At 36.0% G+C, this 17,606-nt stretch overlaps 1 protein-coding gene across 7 annotated transcripts in view; it reads right to left on the reverse strand.

Annotated features, from left to right (window-relative positions):
• Positions 1-17,606, reverse strand: part of PAPOLA (poly(A) polymerase alpha) — a 77,689-nt gene that overhangs the window by 13,923 nt on the left and 46,160 nt on the right. For all 7 annotated transcript variants that reach the window (XR_006355045.1, XM_043989411.1, XM_043989410.1 and 4 more), the window contains exons 15-16: positions 7,552-7,661; positions 81-202 (exon numbers count right to left, since the gene is read on the reverse strand). Coding sequence is in view for 6 of the 7 variants with exons in the window: in XM_043989411.1 (XP_043845346.1) it covers positions 81-202; positions 7,552-7,661 (232 nt within the window). In the remaining variant the exon portion in view is untranslated. The remainder of the gene's footprint in view (positions 1-80; positions 203-7,551; positions 7,662-17,606) is intronic.

Below are 17,606 nucleotides of genomic sequence, written 5' to 3' on the forward strand. Positions count from 1 at the left end.
TTGTTTTTACTGTGAATGCCATGTTAAATATTTAATAATGATGTTCCATTAATGCTTTTGTTAGTAATTTCTAAATTTACCTTTTTCTTTTTCTGAAGCACATGATTAGGTAGGAGTTGATGAAGTTGCCTTCTTTTTACATGCATTGCAGCAATTTTCATATCCATCTCAAACATCTTGCTGTTTATTGCTTGCCTATAAACTACAATTAGAAAATTATGATAATATTTAAACATTTTTCAGAAAAGCATTTCTTCAACGTGAAGAAACTATCCTATAAAACAAAAAACTTCTTTCTTCCTTGTTTTCTTTCCCTTCTAATATGTCTTTTCTATCTTGATATCACAACTTGCCTAAGATATATAAGTAAGTGCTATGGGTAATATATCAGAAAACTGACACTATCTTAGTTCAATGCAGTAACAAGAAATGGAATTAAAGTCGAGTTAGAATAATGGGTTCATATTGTGGTTTTGAGACTTCCTAGCTGTGTGATGACAATGCAGGTCCTTACCACCCTCTGGACCTCAGTTTCCTCAAGTATAAAATGGGGAAACCAACACTTGTACAATGAGGTTATTGTGAAGAAAACACTTTGGAAACCATAAAACACTGTAAAAGAATTATCATGCAAAAGAAGGAAAAGAACCATTCCTTAAGGCTGATGTTATAGAATTCAACTAAATAAGGAAAATTTTAAAATAATTTTCCTTGTTCTAAATCCCTCATAAAAATAACAGTAACTGTTAGGACTTATCAAAGCCAATATTACATGGTGAAGAGAACTACCCATTGAGCATGGTATAAATTGTCAATCTCACTAACATTTCTGGTTTTGACAGACATGCTCTTTCAGGGCACTGTTAAGTCAAATATTTAAGAAATGAGATATTATCTTCCACTGGGGAAAAAAATGATAACTTTGATCTCAGGCTATGACAAATGGTATGTTGAAGTAGTACATTTTGTAACAGACAACAATATTCTAAAATTTCATTCTCAAATGAACAACAACAAAATAACTGAAGGAAACTTTAACCAGATAAAATCATTTTCTTCTGATTCTAAAATCTCAAGATGGGAATGTATTTATCATGACATATTTCAATTCAAATTTCTCATGCAATTTTTAGATCCCAATTAAAAATATACAACTTTACATTCCCTTCATAAGAGACCCAAGCAAATATCTTGAGAGACATCTCATAATAGTTTTGTGGTACAATTTTCACCATTACCACATATTAAATTATTATACATTTGGGGGCTGGGGGGGATCAACAAAACAAGACTATAGAAGAAAGTCACAATCACTAATTAATTACTCACTAATAAATTAACATTAATATTCTAACTCCTTCATGGCCAACTACTATTACTACTACTATATTTGTCATTTTTCCACATATGTATTCTAAATCAAGTATAGCAACAAACACAACTACATTTTAATTGCTATATAAAATAAATTCTATTTCTAATGCAATTTAAGGATTCAACTGACATTTTTAAAAATATAAAAACATTAAATGCTAGTCAAATTTATCCCAATGTAATTTATTCCAATTGCTGTGATGAAAGGTGAATATTACCTCAAAGACAACTCTTTAATATACCAAAAACAGAAGTAGTTAAAAGTAGCTACCCCAATTTACATATGCCAGTAACTCTCAGAGCCTAGAACTATTCCCTGAATACAGGCACCTAATATCTCTTTGAATAAAAGAAACATTTGCTAAATAAAGACATCCTATTAAGGGTTAAAAGACATAAGATTTACATAAACCACAGTATTTTACTATGAATGTTGAACAAAAATAAGTTAAATAAACCATTTAACCGTAAATGAAAGTATTCTATCACTACAGATCACATCAACAATCGTTTATTAAATTCCTACTATGTGTAAAGCATTATAATTATACTATATTGTGCAAGTACAAATAGAAAAAAATATAATAATCCCTACTCTCAAAGATTATTGTCTCTCTAGAGGGAGAGACAGCAAATACACACACACATATATGTATATATATGCATGTATATATGAACATTTAGAGATTAAAGACAAAGAGTAAAAACAAGGCAATTAGGGAGAGTTCTAGTAGTTAAGATCAGGAAAGATTTCATGTATACAAGAGATTCTTAATTTTTTTGTGTGTTATAGACCCCTTTGGCAGTCTTGTGAAGCCTACAGACCTATTCTAAAATGCATAAAATAAGATTACAGAAGAAAACAATTCAATTTAAATCATTATTCAAAACATTTTTTTTTTAAAGCTCACAGATCCCAAGTTAAGAAATTCTGATAAAGAAGATACAGCATGAACTATCTTTAAGGGACAGAAGGATTCTATGAAGCAGAGAAAAAGAGAAAATATATTCCAAGAATATGGGACAGTCAAGTGCCAAATGTATGAAGAACAACAAAAAGGCAGCCAGTATGGCTAAATCGCACTATGTAAAAAGGCAATATACAAGTGATGTGAGATGAGACTGAAAAGATACATTGGGGATAAGTTGTAAAGGACTTTAAAAGTCAAACAGAAGAGTATACTTCATCCTAAAAGCAACAGGGAACTCTTAGAATCTACTGAGTGGGGGAGTTATACAGGCAGAATAAGTGCATAAGGAAAATAGCACTGTGGAGGATGGAATGCAACAAAGAGAGATCTGAATTAGGGAGATCAATTAGGAGACTAATACAAAATCTAAGCAAAAGGTGAAAAAGACTACTATTAAAACAGTAGCTGAGTGAAACAAGAAAAAGGGATAGCTGCAAAAAAACCTGTGGCAAGTGAATGGATTATATAGAGTAAGAGTAAGGAGTTCAGGACAACATTAAGAACCTAAGAGAGGGGCAGCTATGTGGCACAGTGAATAGAGCACCAGCCCTGGATTCAGGAGGGCCTGAGTTCAAATCTGGCCTCAGACACTTGACACTCACTAGCTGTGTGACCCTGGGCAAGTCACTTAACCTCAATTGCCTCACCAAAAAACAAAAACACGTCAAAAATTAAAAAAAGAACCTAAGAGAACGGAAGAATGGTGGTGCCCTCAACAGAAATAGTAAAGTCTAGAAGAATAGCTATGGAGGGGTAAAGTGTCAGGAAGATAATGAGTTCTGTTTTGGATATGTTGAGTTGGAATTAACTTCAGAATATTCAGTTTGAAATGTTAAATAGGCATTTGGAGATAAAGGACTGAAGATCAGAGGAAAAACTGGGTTGGATAATTAAATTTACAGAAACTGAAGAAGTTTCCAAGAGACAAAAGAGAGGCATGGACAAATCATTGGATATTAATCCTACATATTTGGGGGATTGGTTGTGTTGTGTTTTAAATCTAACCTAAAAAGCTGAAAACAGATAAAAGTCCAATTTGAGATGCATATCATAAAAAGTACTAGACATGGAGTTCTAACACTTACTAGCTGTGTGGCCACAGAGACTCTTAAAAAAACCTCAGTTTCTCCATCTGTAAAGTAGGGAGAAACATACTACTTGTTTCACATGGCTGTTTAACAGTGCCAAAATAAATGTGAATTATCACTCATGATCTGCATCTTGCAAAACTTACCAGGGGCAGCTAGGTGGAGTAGTAGATAGAGCACCAGCCCTGGATTCAGGAGGACCTGAGTTCAAATGTGACCTCAGACACTTAACACTTACTAGCAGTGTGACCCTGGGCAAGTAACTTAACCCCGATTGCCTCATAAAGAAGGACAGACGGGACGGGACAGGACAGGACAGGGACGGGAGGGTAGGGAGGAAGGGGAGCGAGAGCGAGAGAAAGAGAGAGAGAAAGAGAAAAAGAGAGAAAGAGAGAAAGAGAGAGAGAAAGAGAGAAAGAGAGAAAGAGAGAAAGAAAGAAAGAAAGAAAGAAAGAAAGAAAGAAAGAAAGAAAGAAAGAAAGAAAGAAAGAAAGAGAGAAAGAGAGAAAGAAAGAGAGAAAGAAAGAAAGAAAATGTGTAAAAATCAAAGCCCACCTTGGGACAGAGACAATCATAACTGTAGTTAAGGAAGGACCTATGGAAATAACAAGTCTCAACTTCACCTGCTCTCATGGAACCCCAAGATAAAAGATTTTTGCACAATATTTTCAACTATGATAAAAACTTTTTTGAAAATTAATATCTCATTCAAAAATATTTCTCTTTGAAAAGCAATTTTTAATAGCAATTTTTGTAGCAATTTCCAGTATGGTGGTATTTCCAATTTTTTAACTGAAGATTTGAGGAATTATTTGGTTAAAAGTGACAGTAAAAGGGGGGCAGCTAGATGGCGAAGTGGTTAAAGCGCTGGCCCTGGATTCAGGAATACCTGAGTTCAAATCCAGCCTCAGACACTTAACACTTACTAGCTGTGTGACCCTGGGCAAGTCACTTAACCCCCATTGCCCCGCAAAAAAAAAAAAAAAAAATTTAAAAAAAAAAAAAGTGACAGTAAAATATACTGTATCGTAACCAAAAATAGATATTAAGTAAAATTAATAATTGTTTTAACATAAACCCCCCCAAAAAAGTTGGGGTAACCAGGGCCCATAATCCTCCCATAACAGATACAAATTTAAAATTATTGGAGACCACATGCAATTTTAATCTAATTTTTGCTTCAAGCTTCTATATAACCAGTGCACTTACTATGAATCTGTTTTTATGTCTGGAAATGAAAAAGTGAAATTATTTACTAACAAAGTCTCCATGAGACAAATGTTTTTCAAACATAGCATATAACAATCCTCAAACTGATTTTCCACTTGTAGGCCAACCCATTAGTGGCAGTCTAGAGATTTCTGTTTTGGGGAAACTACCCAAGAGAACAAAATATTTTACATCAAATCTATAAACCAGGGGGTAAGATCAAGACCAAATTATCTACCACAGTCCCTGGAAGAAAAATCCCAGGATTTAAAACCAAAAGAGATTTGGTGATTATTATATGATTATCTACTTACAATTCTCGCATTTTATAGATAATTAAATGGCTTAGAGAAGTTTCACTTAAAGTCACAAGTGTAGAAGTAGGACTTTTAACTTTTATTATTGTATAAATATAACCCTGGTCAATTATACTGACTGCTCTCTGGGATTTGTTTACTGCCATTCTACGCTATGCCAATATAATAAAAATGGCACCACTATCAGAATTAACTTGTAGACGTAGTGTTATATTAATCAAACTAACAAGGGAATATTCAGAGCTTGACAATAACATGATTTGGAGGAACAAAAAGTTTAGAAACTCAAAGATTAAAAAAAATTTTTTTTTAATAATTTAGAGGGAACAACACTTTCAGAGCTCAAATTATACCACAAAACAAGTAAAGATCAAAAATACTTAGTGTCGGTTTAAAAAACAGAAGAGTAGATTCAGTGGAACTGACTAGACAACGGAGAATAAGACATCATTTAATTCAGTAACTTAGTGCTCAATAAACCTAAAAACGTAAGTTATCTGGGGAAGAATTCCCCATTTGACAAGAATTGCTGGGAAAAATGGAAAGCAATCTGGCAGAGATTAAATTTAGAGCAATATATTATACTACACACAAAAATGAACTCCAAAAGCATATTTTGGATTTAAATATTAGAGGTTATGCCATTAAAAATAATTAGAACATAACTAGTTCTGGCACCTTTTACAACCACAAGAAGAACATGAATGTGATGAATTCTTAACAAAAAATGGGGTGATGATCACAAAAGATCAAAGAAATCATTCTGATCACATGACATGAACAAAATAAAACTAGGATAAGAAGGTAAGTAGTCAATAATGAAAACATGCTTGTATCAAGTATGTCTGAAAAGAGTCTATTGTCATATTATGTATATATGTATAGTGCATATATAAATATACACACATATACATACATAAACATACACACACATGCCAATCCAATAGATAAGTGGTCAAAGAATATGAATAAACAATTCTAAAAAACGGGGAAGTATAAACCATTTAAACAATCACATGAAAGACTTATCCCTAATAATAAGAGAAATGCAAATCAAAACAAGAAGAGATTTCACCTCACACCCATTAAATTGGCAAAGATGACAAAAGATGAGAACAGCCAATGCTGTAGGGACAGTGTAAAAACAAACTAATGCACTGAGTGAAGCTGTGAAATGATTCAACTATTATAGAAAGCAATTCAGAATTATGCAGTAATGAAGTTGCTGAAATGTCCATACCTTTTGACCCCTAGAGACTACTTAGGCTGATCATTCTCCCTCCCTCCCTCTCTCCCTCCCCCTTAAATACATACACACACACACACACACACACACACACACAGGCATGCAGAAACTACACCGGGAAATGTATATGATGTAAAAAATAAGTTATCAATAAAAGTTCTGTTTATTTTTTAAAAGCCATCTATACCATGATATTAGCCAACCTAATTAATTTTTTAAAAAAACTTCCTCCTCAACTTTTTCCTATAAAAATACAATTGACCTATACTTGCTGTAAAGATCAAACCTCCTACGGCAGCTGGTGGATTAGGTTGAACCTCCAATTCCAAGACTCAGAGTAGGAGGCAGGGCAGGAATGCCAAGCTATCCAGATTTCAGTACACTTATTCAGATCACTTCCAGTTCCAAGCAATCCAAATACAAGGTTCAACTAGATTGTATACAGATGAAATAAATTTTAAGGTCAGTATGTCCTATGTTTATGAGATTCCCTTACAGCAAAGTAGACTATATTGACACTGATGCTAATAACAGTAAGCCAGATTTCCTTATATACCCGTATACCCCTAAAACATTTAAAAATCATTCTGAAGACATGTGCTTAACAAGACAAGTTATTTTAATTGTCTCTTTCTTATAACAGAAAACTCCTCTAGTTTTTCTGCTCTCCCCAAAAACCATAAAGAACATTTGCAGGAGACAGTCTATTGCTCTGTATATTCAACATGTCTCCCTCTTTCTACCTAACAACTTTGACCCCTTTCTTTGAAATACTCATTACTTATTTTGTTTCCCTGTTCTACTAAATTGTTTATAATCCCTAGCATCTCCAGGTCTGTGAAATCAGAGATAGAAAAACAACCAGACATGCTAGAGTGAAAGACCATCCCTCTATAAAAGCATGACACTCACTTGGCTCACCTGCCTCTATCAGCTGCCCTCATTTGAAGGAGAAAGTCAGGTGTGCCAAATCTGAGGACAGCCACTCTGAAGAATCAATGCTGATCTCCATCTTTCATCTTAGGATAACTGAAACAGGTTGTATGCTTCCCCCTCCAAGAATCGACACTCAAATATATATTTTCCCTTGAATCTTCATGTCTTTGCCTCTGATGGCTCATCTCAGGCCATGGGCCTTCTTGACTTTCTGTGATCTATAATGTGCCATGATAAAGGCCTACTGCTTTAGTGGCCTAATTCTTTTCAGAAATTTGTACATCCCCCAAATAGCAAAAAACAAACTGGGGCACTTTCACAAATAATACTACAACAAAGATTATTCCAAATTCAATGAGAATACATGCTAAATACCTTAAATTTATCATTTTTTAAATCACATAACTTACCTGTATCTGTGAAAGATTGAATGTCATATGTAAGGTCAACACTGAGGTTTTCAGAGTTTTCTGTTTTTTTGAAGACTAATCCAATCACCCACATTGTACGAAATTCTTCCCTGCAAAATATTTCAGTACAAAATAGTCATAAAATTTCTAAAAACTTTTTCAATTTGATCAACATGGACATTAAAAACATTTCTAGATTAAGTTATATATAACAAAATAAAAAATAAACTTCCTAAAAAAGTATATGTATGTTAAATCCTTTATAACAATTTTATTAGATAGATCATATGATTGAACCATAGAGTAAAACTTGAATTACACAAAAATCCAAATAATTATGGCTCACTTCTAAAATAAATTCACCCTTTGTTACAAGGGATGGTTCTTAAGGTGGGAGAGTGGGAAGGATATAATTGGAAATGAGGGTAATGTAAAAGCAAAGAACATCAATAAAAATAAAATAAATACAGCCAAAAAAATAATATAAAAAATTTTGGTTGTCTCAGCGCAATCTCACCTACATTTTCTATGTCTATGCTATTAAACAGATCAACAAGTTCATTATGACACTTGAAAGCACTAGAAATAAAGCAATATCCTGAATTTTTTAAAAAAGCAAAACTCTTAGCAAAGAAGATCAAACCTAGCTCTTTGAAATTAACTTCTAAGCAACCATCTAGTTCAAATGCCTATCTGATTATAGAACTTACCCATCTGTATTTATGAAAGACAGATTTAGAGATAAAAGGGAATATCTAGTGGGGCAATAGAATAAACAGTGGATTTGGAACTGGGTTCAAATCCTTGCTCTACCCTTACTAATTTAGGCAGGTCACTTAACCTTTATGGGGTTCTGATTCCTCAACTATAAAAAGAGAGGGTACTGCTGGATGACCTCTGAGGTTATTTTCAAAGTCTACTTATATGATTCTATGACCCTATATCTCTAAGGTTCAATTCCAGTCTAGAATAAGCACTAGGTTTGGACCTAGGTTCAAAACTTGGCTCTATTACCTTACTTAGGCAAGTTACTTAAAATTTCTGGCCCTCAATTTCCTCTATCACAGAAAGAGAGGGTTATAGTGGATGACTCCTGAAGTTCCTTTCAAAGTCTAGGTTCTATGATTCTATGAGCCTTTATCTCTAAATTGTAGTTTGACTCCCTTTTGCAGATGAGGAAATAGTAGTCTGAGGATCCTAAGTGACTTGCCTGATGCTAGAAAAACCACAACAATTTCTCTTCTGAAATTCATTTATGCATTTCCAATTTGCTGGACATCTAGACTTGGATATTCATCTGGCACCTTAAGTCAAACAAGTACAAAACTGAACACATATTTTTCCTTTTCCCTCAACCTGCCTCTCCTTCAAACTCTCCTTTTTCTGCTGGTGGCAAGACCATTTAGGTTTATAACCTTGGTGTCAATAACACTTTCTTCCCACCCCCTTTGTGCTATAACCAGGGCTGTAACTTCTACTTCAACCACCTGTCAGTCATTTATTGAGTGCCTACTATGTATCATGTACTGATGGTTCTAAGGAAAAATGAAATATTCTGTGTCCTCAAGAAGCTTATATTCAACTGAGGGATACAAAACGTATACATAAAAGTGTGTATCATTTGGATGCACTGGTAGCTATGAAGTTCAGGAAAGGCTTCATTTAAGAAGTAGCATTTCATCTAAGCTTTGAAGGAAAACAAGGAATTCATGAGGTGAAGCTGAAGACAATATATAAACTAAGAATGGGGAGATGGGAGGCAGAATGCTGTATATGAATAGAAAGGTCAGTTTGACTGAAAATGAGGAACAGTAATATATGTTTTAGGACATAAAGGTAAGCTGGGAACAGGCTGTAAAGTATGGGCTCTAAAACTAACAGAAGTTAATAACTGATCCTAGACAGAAGGGAGAAGAGAGAAGAGTGAGTGAGTCAGGGAAGGATATGTCACAGTAAGGCACTAAAATGCAAAGTAAAGCCTGTAATTTAAATAAGTTACTTTTGTGGCTATGTGAAGGATAGAAGGGAGTTGGGAGAGGCTTGAGGGAGGCAGATCAATCACAAGGTTACTGCAAATAGTCTAAGTGACAGGTGATGGTGGCTGGCTTGAACTAATATGGTGACTTGTGAGGAGAAAGGAAACAGGGGTAAGATATGTTGTGGAGATAGAATATGATGTAGAAAGTGATTAAATATGTGGAAAAAAGAGAATGTGGGGTGTGTATGTGAGACACAGAGAGAGAGAGAGAAAGAGAGAGAGATACAGATAGTCAAGAGTAAGATAATGGCATTAACAAAAATACACAAGTTTGAAAAAGTGGCTTTTGGGGAAAAGAAAATTAGTTCCATTTTAGATATGCTGAGAGTTTGATATGTCTACTGGACACCAGGTCTAAAAAGTTCAATTAGGAAATTAGTGATAGAAAACTGGAGATTAGGAGAGAGACTGGGGCTACATATATAAATATGAGAGTCATCTGCATAGATTACTGAACCCATGGAAGCTGAAGAGATCACTAAAAGACTGTATGGAAAAAGAAGAGGACCCAGGACAAAACCCTGGGGCACACCCATAGTTAGGGGTAAGGCATGATTGAACCAGTAAATGAAAATGTACTGGTCAATGTCAAAAGCTGCAGAGAGATCAAGAAGAATAAGAATTAAGAAAAGGACATTGGATTTGCCAATTAAGATATTTTTAGGAAAAGTCACTAACCCATATATAATCATTGACACAACAATACCACTGCTAGGCATATAACCTGAAGAGGTCAAAGAAAAAAGGACCTATATGAACAAAAATATTTATACTACCACTTTTGTAGTAACAAAGAACTGGAAACAAAGCAGGTGCCCATCAGCTGGAAAACAGATGAACAAACTGATTTATAAATGTAATGAAATGTTATTGTACCATAAGAAATGATGAATATGACATGACAGATTTATAGAAAAGCTGGAAGACATATAAATTAATGCAGAGTGAAATGAGCAGAATCAGAAGAACAATCTACAAGACCACAATATGGTAAAGAATAAAAACTTTGAAAGACTTCACAATTTTTATCAAAGTAACTGGTAAGTCATGACTTCAAAAGAACTAGCGTTGAAGCATGTCTCCCATTTCCAAGTCAAAAAGGTAGACTAGAGATGCAGAATGAGACATGCATTTTTAAACACAACCAATGTATTGAGGTATTTCACTTGACTATACTTACTTGTTACCGAGGAGACCTTCTATGGGAGGAAGAGGGAGAGGTTTACTGGGAATTTATCAAAATGCAAAAAAGAGCATCAATAAAACTACGCCAAAGAAAACAAAAGTAATATAGGAGACACAAACAGCACAAATTTGTTACTATTGTTAAATTTAAGATACACTTAACCATCTTTAACAAAAATTTACTTCATACCCGACCCTCTTCTTTTATACTTTGTATACTGAAATGTTTGTTTGTTGACAATTAAATAAATAAAAAATAAAGATCAGTGGTGGTTTTGGAGAGAGCAGTTTCATTTCAGTTGTAAGTCAGTGATTAAGAAGTGAGAAGACAAGAAATGGAGGCAATGAATCGGAGATAGCTTTTCTGGGATTTAGGCTGTGATGGGAGGAGAGATAAATGGATGACAGAGCATGGTAGAATTAAAGAAGGACTTTGTAAGGATGAGGAAAGCTGAGCAGGTTTGTAGATAGCAGGGAAAGAGACTGAAAATGATAGACTGAGGATGAGATTGAAAATGAAAGAATGACAATGAAGGGAAGGAGGAGAAAGACTTCAGAGAAAATGGGATCAAGAATACATATAGAGGGGCAGCTAGGTGGCACAGTGAATAGAGCACTGGCCCTGGATTCAGGAGGACCTGAGTTCAAATCTGGCCTTACACACTTGATACTTACTAGCTGTGTGACCCTGGGCAAGTCACTTAACCCCAATTGCCTCACCAAAAAAAAAGAGTACATATAGAGCAACTAGTCTTGATAAGGAAAATGGCCAACTCTTCTCCAGAAACTGAGGTAAAACTTAGGAATAATTTGAAGGTCTTTAGATGTCAAATAGTGAATAAAAGAGAACTGCCAGAAAAATGGCCTCTACTTTCTCAAAATGAGGTACAGTTCTCAGCTATAAACATGAAGGGATTGCATGGGAGGCTTGAGGAGAATAGAGGTTTGGTACAGCTATTGTAGGAACTGAGATGTAATAACAACAATAACAACTTACATTTATATAGAACTTAAGTGCCAGGCTGTGTAAGCACTTTACATGTACTATCTCATTTGATCTTCATAATAACCTTGAGCATTAGGTACTATTATTATCTCCATTGTACTGATGAAGAAACTGTGAAAAACATAAGTCACTTGCCCAAATCACACAGCTAGTGTCTACTGCCTTGCTGAAGTGAGGTCCTAGCTGATATCAGATAATATAAATTTCTAACAGACCCACTGAGAAAGATTGTATGACTCCCTCTAGCATAAATCAGCAGCTCATGAATAGGAATGGAGGGTAATGGTTAAGAGTGATCCATAAGTGGGATTTGGCAAAGTATGAGCTGCAACAAAATAAGGAAGCAAAGGATTTGAAAGTGCAAAACAGTTTTATAGTTCAACGGAGCTGAACTGATTCACAAAGAGTTCAGGGGTGATGGGCTGGGATATTACTTAAGGATAGAGGAAATGGTGATCATGGTTAGGACAAAAAAAGAGTTTAAAAGGAATGAAGACACAGATGGAATGAAAACTTATAGTTGGATAAAAAAAATAAGAATACTTGATTATAGAAATTTGTGGGTGATATGGGAGGATGATTTGCTCAGTAGTGTTCCCATTACTGCTGTGGCTAGGACAGAATTAAAGAGGAGAGACTGAAGAACTGAGAGACCAGAGCATTTCAGCAAACATCAATGTGTATGCTGAAGTTATCTAATATGAAGAACAGAAATTAAGGTAGAGAAGAAATCACTTCCAGTGATCAATACTGAACTCCTTGAGAAAAGAATAAGTGACATGAAAATTCTTTTAAAAACCACCACCAGGAAATGAACTGGGTAATACGTTTGCAATGGGTGATCCATAAAGGAGGAGTTACTTGTTGTCAAGTAACAATGGAAAAAAGAAATGTATGTGTGAAATCACATGAGAAAGTACAACCAGCAGTGAACGAGTAGGGAAAGTGTCTCTTGTAAAGGATCTAGATTTCTGTGACATAAAGATGAGGCAAGAGAAGTTTGTAAATAATAAAAAAGGGAATCCAGAAAGCACAATGAAAGGGGTGGGGGGAGGTAGACTGGGATATGGAAAGGGCAGATTAAAAGGACTAAGATAACAAAAAATGGTGGCAGGGAAAAGGAATGGTTCTCACTTAAGGCAACCAGGAATTCACTGATACTGGAAAATTAAGTATGTGATTTTGCTAAACATAATCATTTTAGTACTTTTGACTGGGGCTCACACCCTTAAGAGTCCTCTGAATGGGAATATCAGTTCTTTTTCAAGTTTTAAGGGAAAAAAGCTTGGATTTGATGTTAACAACTCCCTATAAATGAAGCTCTTATAGCAAAAGGACTAGTATCTGAGCCTTTAGTTCTGACCCCAGTCATTAAAGTTAGGTCAGTTTTGGGAAGTGCTGATCCTAATGGTAAAGAAGACTGGTATCTGAGAAACAGGCATCAAGTTGGGTGCTGGAGATGAGTATCTGGTAAGCAAGGTATGAAAGCTGATTCAGAAGGCAGTCTTTTTGGTCTCAAGCATAGTGGAGAGAGACAAGTTGCAGCAAGATGTGATTCTAGATGAAGTTATCAGTAAATTCCCGCAACTTCAATAATAATGGCTGACTTAAGTCTGACCTTTGACATGACTCCTGTAGTCTGTTTTATTAAGAGTCTCAGAAGGGGCAGCTAGGTGGTGCAGTGGATAGAGCACCGGCCCTGGATTCAGGAGTACCTGAGTTCAAATCCGGCCTCAGACACTTAACACTTACTAGCTGTGTGATCCTGGGCAAGTCACTTAACCCCAATTGCCCCGCAAAAAAAAGAAAAAAAAAAAAGAGTCTCAGAAACACTCCATAATATGTCTCATATAGGCCTCTACCCATATGATAACCAATCTTTTCAGGTTACCCCTCTCCTCTGGACCACTGTCTATATAACCACACTCCCAATCAAGCCATCAAAGAGAGGTTAAATAAATCTTCTGGAAACATAGATCTATGTCACCCTACCACACACACACACAAAAAAAACCTGGCTCCCTACTATTCCTAGGAGGGAAAAAATGCAAAATAAAGTCTGTCACTTAATATACAATATGGCTTCAACCTAATTGTTTATGTGGGAAATTACTTATCTTCATACACTGTTTCCCAGTCAAACTATATTATTTGCTATTCTCCAAATCATCTCCCACCTCTTTGCATTTGTATGAGCAATCCCCCATGCCTGCAATATACTTGCTCATCCCTACATTTCAGAATCCTCCTCTGTAGGCAGACTTCTGCAAAGCATATTCTACAAGAAATATCTTTAGAGTCATAGAAATAAAAGATGCAGAGACTCCAAGATCTTACTTTACTAGTTTGTCTCAATAATATGGCATTTGACTCAGTATAACAAAATGTTACCTTTAAAACCTAGCTTCTTAAACTGTGGGTGATGACCCCATTTGTGGGAGTCAAGAAAAATTTGGCAACAGTAAAAGGTTATGTATACCTGTTTTATATACCTATATTACCCAAGATCCCATAAAAATTTCTCAGGCAAAAAGGGATCATGAGTGGAGAAAGCTTAAGAAGTCCTACTTTAAAGGACCTCCCCAACAAAGTAACAACCTCCCAACAAAAAACACCCACAAGATCCTTTTTTTTTTTTTTTTTTGGTGAGGCAATTGGGGTTAAGTGACTTGCCCAGGGTCACACAGCTAGTAAGTGTTAAGTGTCTGAGGCCGCATTTGAACTCAGGTCCTCCTGAATCCAGGGCCGGTGCTCTATCCACTGTGCCACCTAGCTGCCCCCACAAGATTCTTTTAAAAATTGAACAGAAATTACTGTGTCCAACAACTCTGTTTATAGGATTTGGACATTCTCAAAAGATAGCCGCAGAGAATCCAAAAAGAAGAGGAATTCATTATGAGAGTTTACTGCATTAAACTCTGAAACACTGCAGAGCTTCCTAAATAAAATCCACAATTAATAAAGAATTGGGACTCATTATCCACACAGTAAAATCATGCATATAAAGAATGCCTCCTTATCAAGAATATGACACGCCACTGAATGGAAAGACCTTAAAACTGGTCCAAAAGCATACATATCTTGGACAGACATTGTGGATAAAACAATGAACTGGGACCAAAATGGAATGGGAAAAAAAGTGCAGGCTACATTATCTTTGGGAAACTTTTGAATGACACCATGGTTTCCCCTGATATAAATACCCTTAAAAAAAAATCACCAATACTCTTGCAGTGATACTATGTGGCTAACAAAGCATGGAACAGTAGTCTCTAAAAAAATTAAAGTTGAGGATCCCCCAATGTGCAATGGATCACACAAGGTAATCATGAGTATGCTACAAAATATTATCAATAACAAACTGTAGTGTCATGTAATAACAACCGATAAAGGTAGTAGGCAGGCCATGTACTCTAGCAGTACTAATGCAAAGTCTGAAAATCTAGTCAAAGGCCCCAAGAATGCTGATTGGACACCCTACCCTATTTAAGATTTATGACAGAACAAGCAAAAGACTTTCATAGGACATGGTGAGGATGGATTGAAATGTGCACTGTGGAAAAACATACAAAATTTGATGAGATCACTGATCCTATGCCCTATTTAGATATCATCCTTCAAGCTTTACCTTGGGTGCAATCTCATCCATAAAGTCTCAATCTTCTTAGCTACTACATTGTCCTTCCTCAAACATTCCTGGATTTTTGACTGATCTCTCCTGTATACTCCTTACACTCTAACACATACTTTTGTTCATTCTGTGTCTCATCCTACTCTCATCCCAATAGAATGTAAACCTCTTCAAGGCAGGGTCCATTTGGATATTGTTGGTTGCATCACTGCATACATAATACAATGCACTGAATATATAGGTTCTTAGTAGCAACATGATAAATAGAACTAAAGCCATTTACTACTGTCATTAATAGTATCAATCTGGTATCCTCATAAGGCAGAATATTTAGACAAGTCTAATTGTTTTATTTTGTTTTTTTGCTGAGAAATGAAGGTTAAGTGACTTGCCCAGGGTCACACAGCTAGTAAGTGTCAAGTGTCTGAGGCCGGATTTGAACTCAAGTACTCCTGAATCCAGGGCCAATACTTTATCCACTGTGCCACCTAGCTGCCCCCGACAAGTCTAATTGTTAATGTTTAATTGTTAAACTTTATACTGAGCAAATTCTGTCTTTGTCATTCATAGATTTCTTCTGCAGCTACACATTCCTCCTTACCCATTTTTTTTTAAGTGAGGCAATTGGGGTTAAGTGACTTGACCAGAGTCACACAGCTAGTAAGTGTTAAGTGTCTCAGGCCGAATTTGAACTCAGGTACTCCTGAATCCAGGGCCGGTGCTCTATCCACTGCGCCACTTAGCTGCCCCCCTCCTTACCCATTATTAAAGGTTATTTGCCTAGTATTTGAAGATCACCATTCATGGCCACCCACAACTCTCAGTTCTCCAAGTTAAATATACTCATATCCTTCAAACATTCATTGTTCACATAGTAATGATTCTAAGATTGTTCACCACTTTGTCCTTTAATTTATTTTTTTGAGGCAATTGGGGTTAAGCGACTTGCCCAGGGGTCACACAGCTAGTAAGTGTTAAGTGTCTGAGGCTGGATTTGAACTCAGGTCCTCCTGACTCCAGGGCTGGTGCTCTATCCACTATGCCACCCAGCTGCCTGTCCTTTAATATTTTTATTAATATCTTCTAAAACATTATATCACTAACACAGAAATCTAGATGTTTTCAGTTCAATAAGCAACTTGCTCAGTACAAAGGAAAACAGTCTCTGCCCTCAAGAAGCTTAATACAAAGTTGTTTGGTTTTTTTTTTTTTGGGGGGGGGGGGGAAGAAAGCTAACAATTAGAGGAACTAGAAAAAGCCTTCTGAAGAAAGTGGCATCAGAGACTTGATACAAACTAAGCTAATAACTCTATGAGGTAAAAGTATTTCAGGCCTGGGGGCTCCCTGTGCAAAGATTCAAATGTGAGAGATGAACTGTCCTATGTGAAAAATTGGAAGGCCATTTTTACTGGAGTGCAGTAAAAGGGATTAATTAAATAAGTCTGGAAAGATAGGCTGGAGCCAGATTATGAAGGTCTTTATGTGTCAGAGGAATTTGTACTTTATGCTAGAGGATGTAAGAATTCAAGTATATCAAAGATGGACTGAAGAGTGAAGAGTGTGGTAGCAGAACAAGCAATTAAAAGACCACCATAATAGTCTGCGTGAACAGTTATATGGACCTGAATGAGGGTGATGATTGGAGAAAAGGAAACAGATGCAATAGATGTTATAGAGATAGAATCATCAAGACCTGGAAACTAATTAGACATGGAGTGAAGAAAAGGGAAGAATAGGAAATAATGAGGTTGTGAATCTTGGTGATTGGTGATTAGAAAAACAGTGTTTATGATAAAAAAAGGAGAGTTTAGAAGAGGGAGGAGTTTAAAGGGAAAAGATAATGAGTTCTGTTTTGGACATGATCGGTTTCAGATACCTACGAGACATCCAGGTGGAGATATCTAGCAGGCAGTTGGTGATGCAGAATTGGAGCTCAGGAGAAAGATGAGAGCTGGATATGTAGATTTGGGTGTCATCTGAAGAGAGATGCTAGTTGAGTCCATAGGAACTGATGAGACCACTTACAGGAGGGCCTAGGACAAAGCCCTGGTGTACACCCACGCATAGAGGGCAGGACATAGATGGTGGTCCAACCAAGTAGACCGAGAAGAATCAGTATCAATCAGTAGAACCAGAAGAGAGTAGTGTCACAATAACCTAAGGAGGAAAAAGTATCCAGGAGGACAGGGTGGTCA

This window comes from Dromiciops gliroides, chromosome 2 (assembly GCF_019393635.1).
Source record: "Dromiciops gliroides isolate mDroGli1 chromosome 2, mDroGli1.pri, whole genome shotgun sequence".
NCBI classification, from domain to species: Eukaryota; Metazoa; Chordata; class Mammalia; order Microbiotheria; family Microbiotheriidae; genus Dromiciops; species Dromiciops gliroides.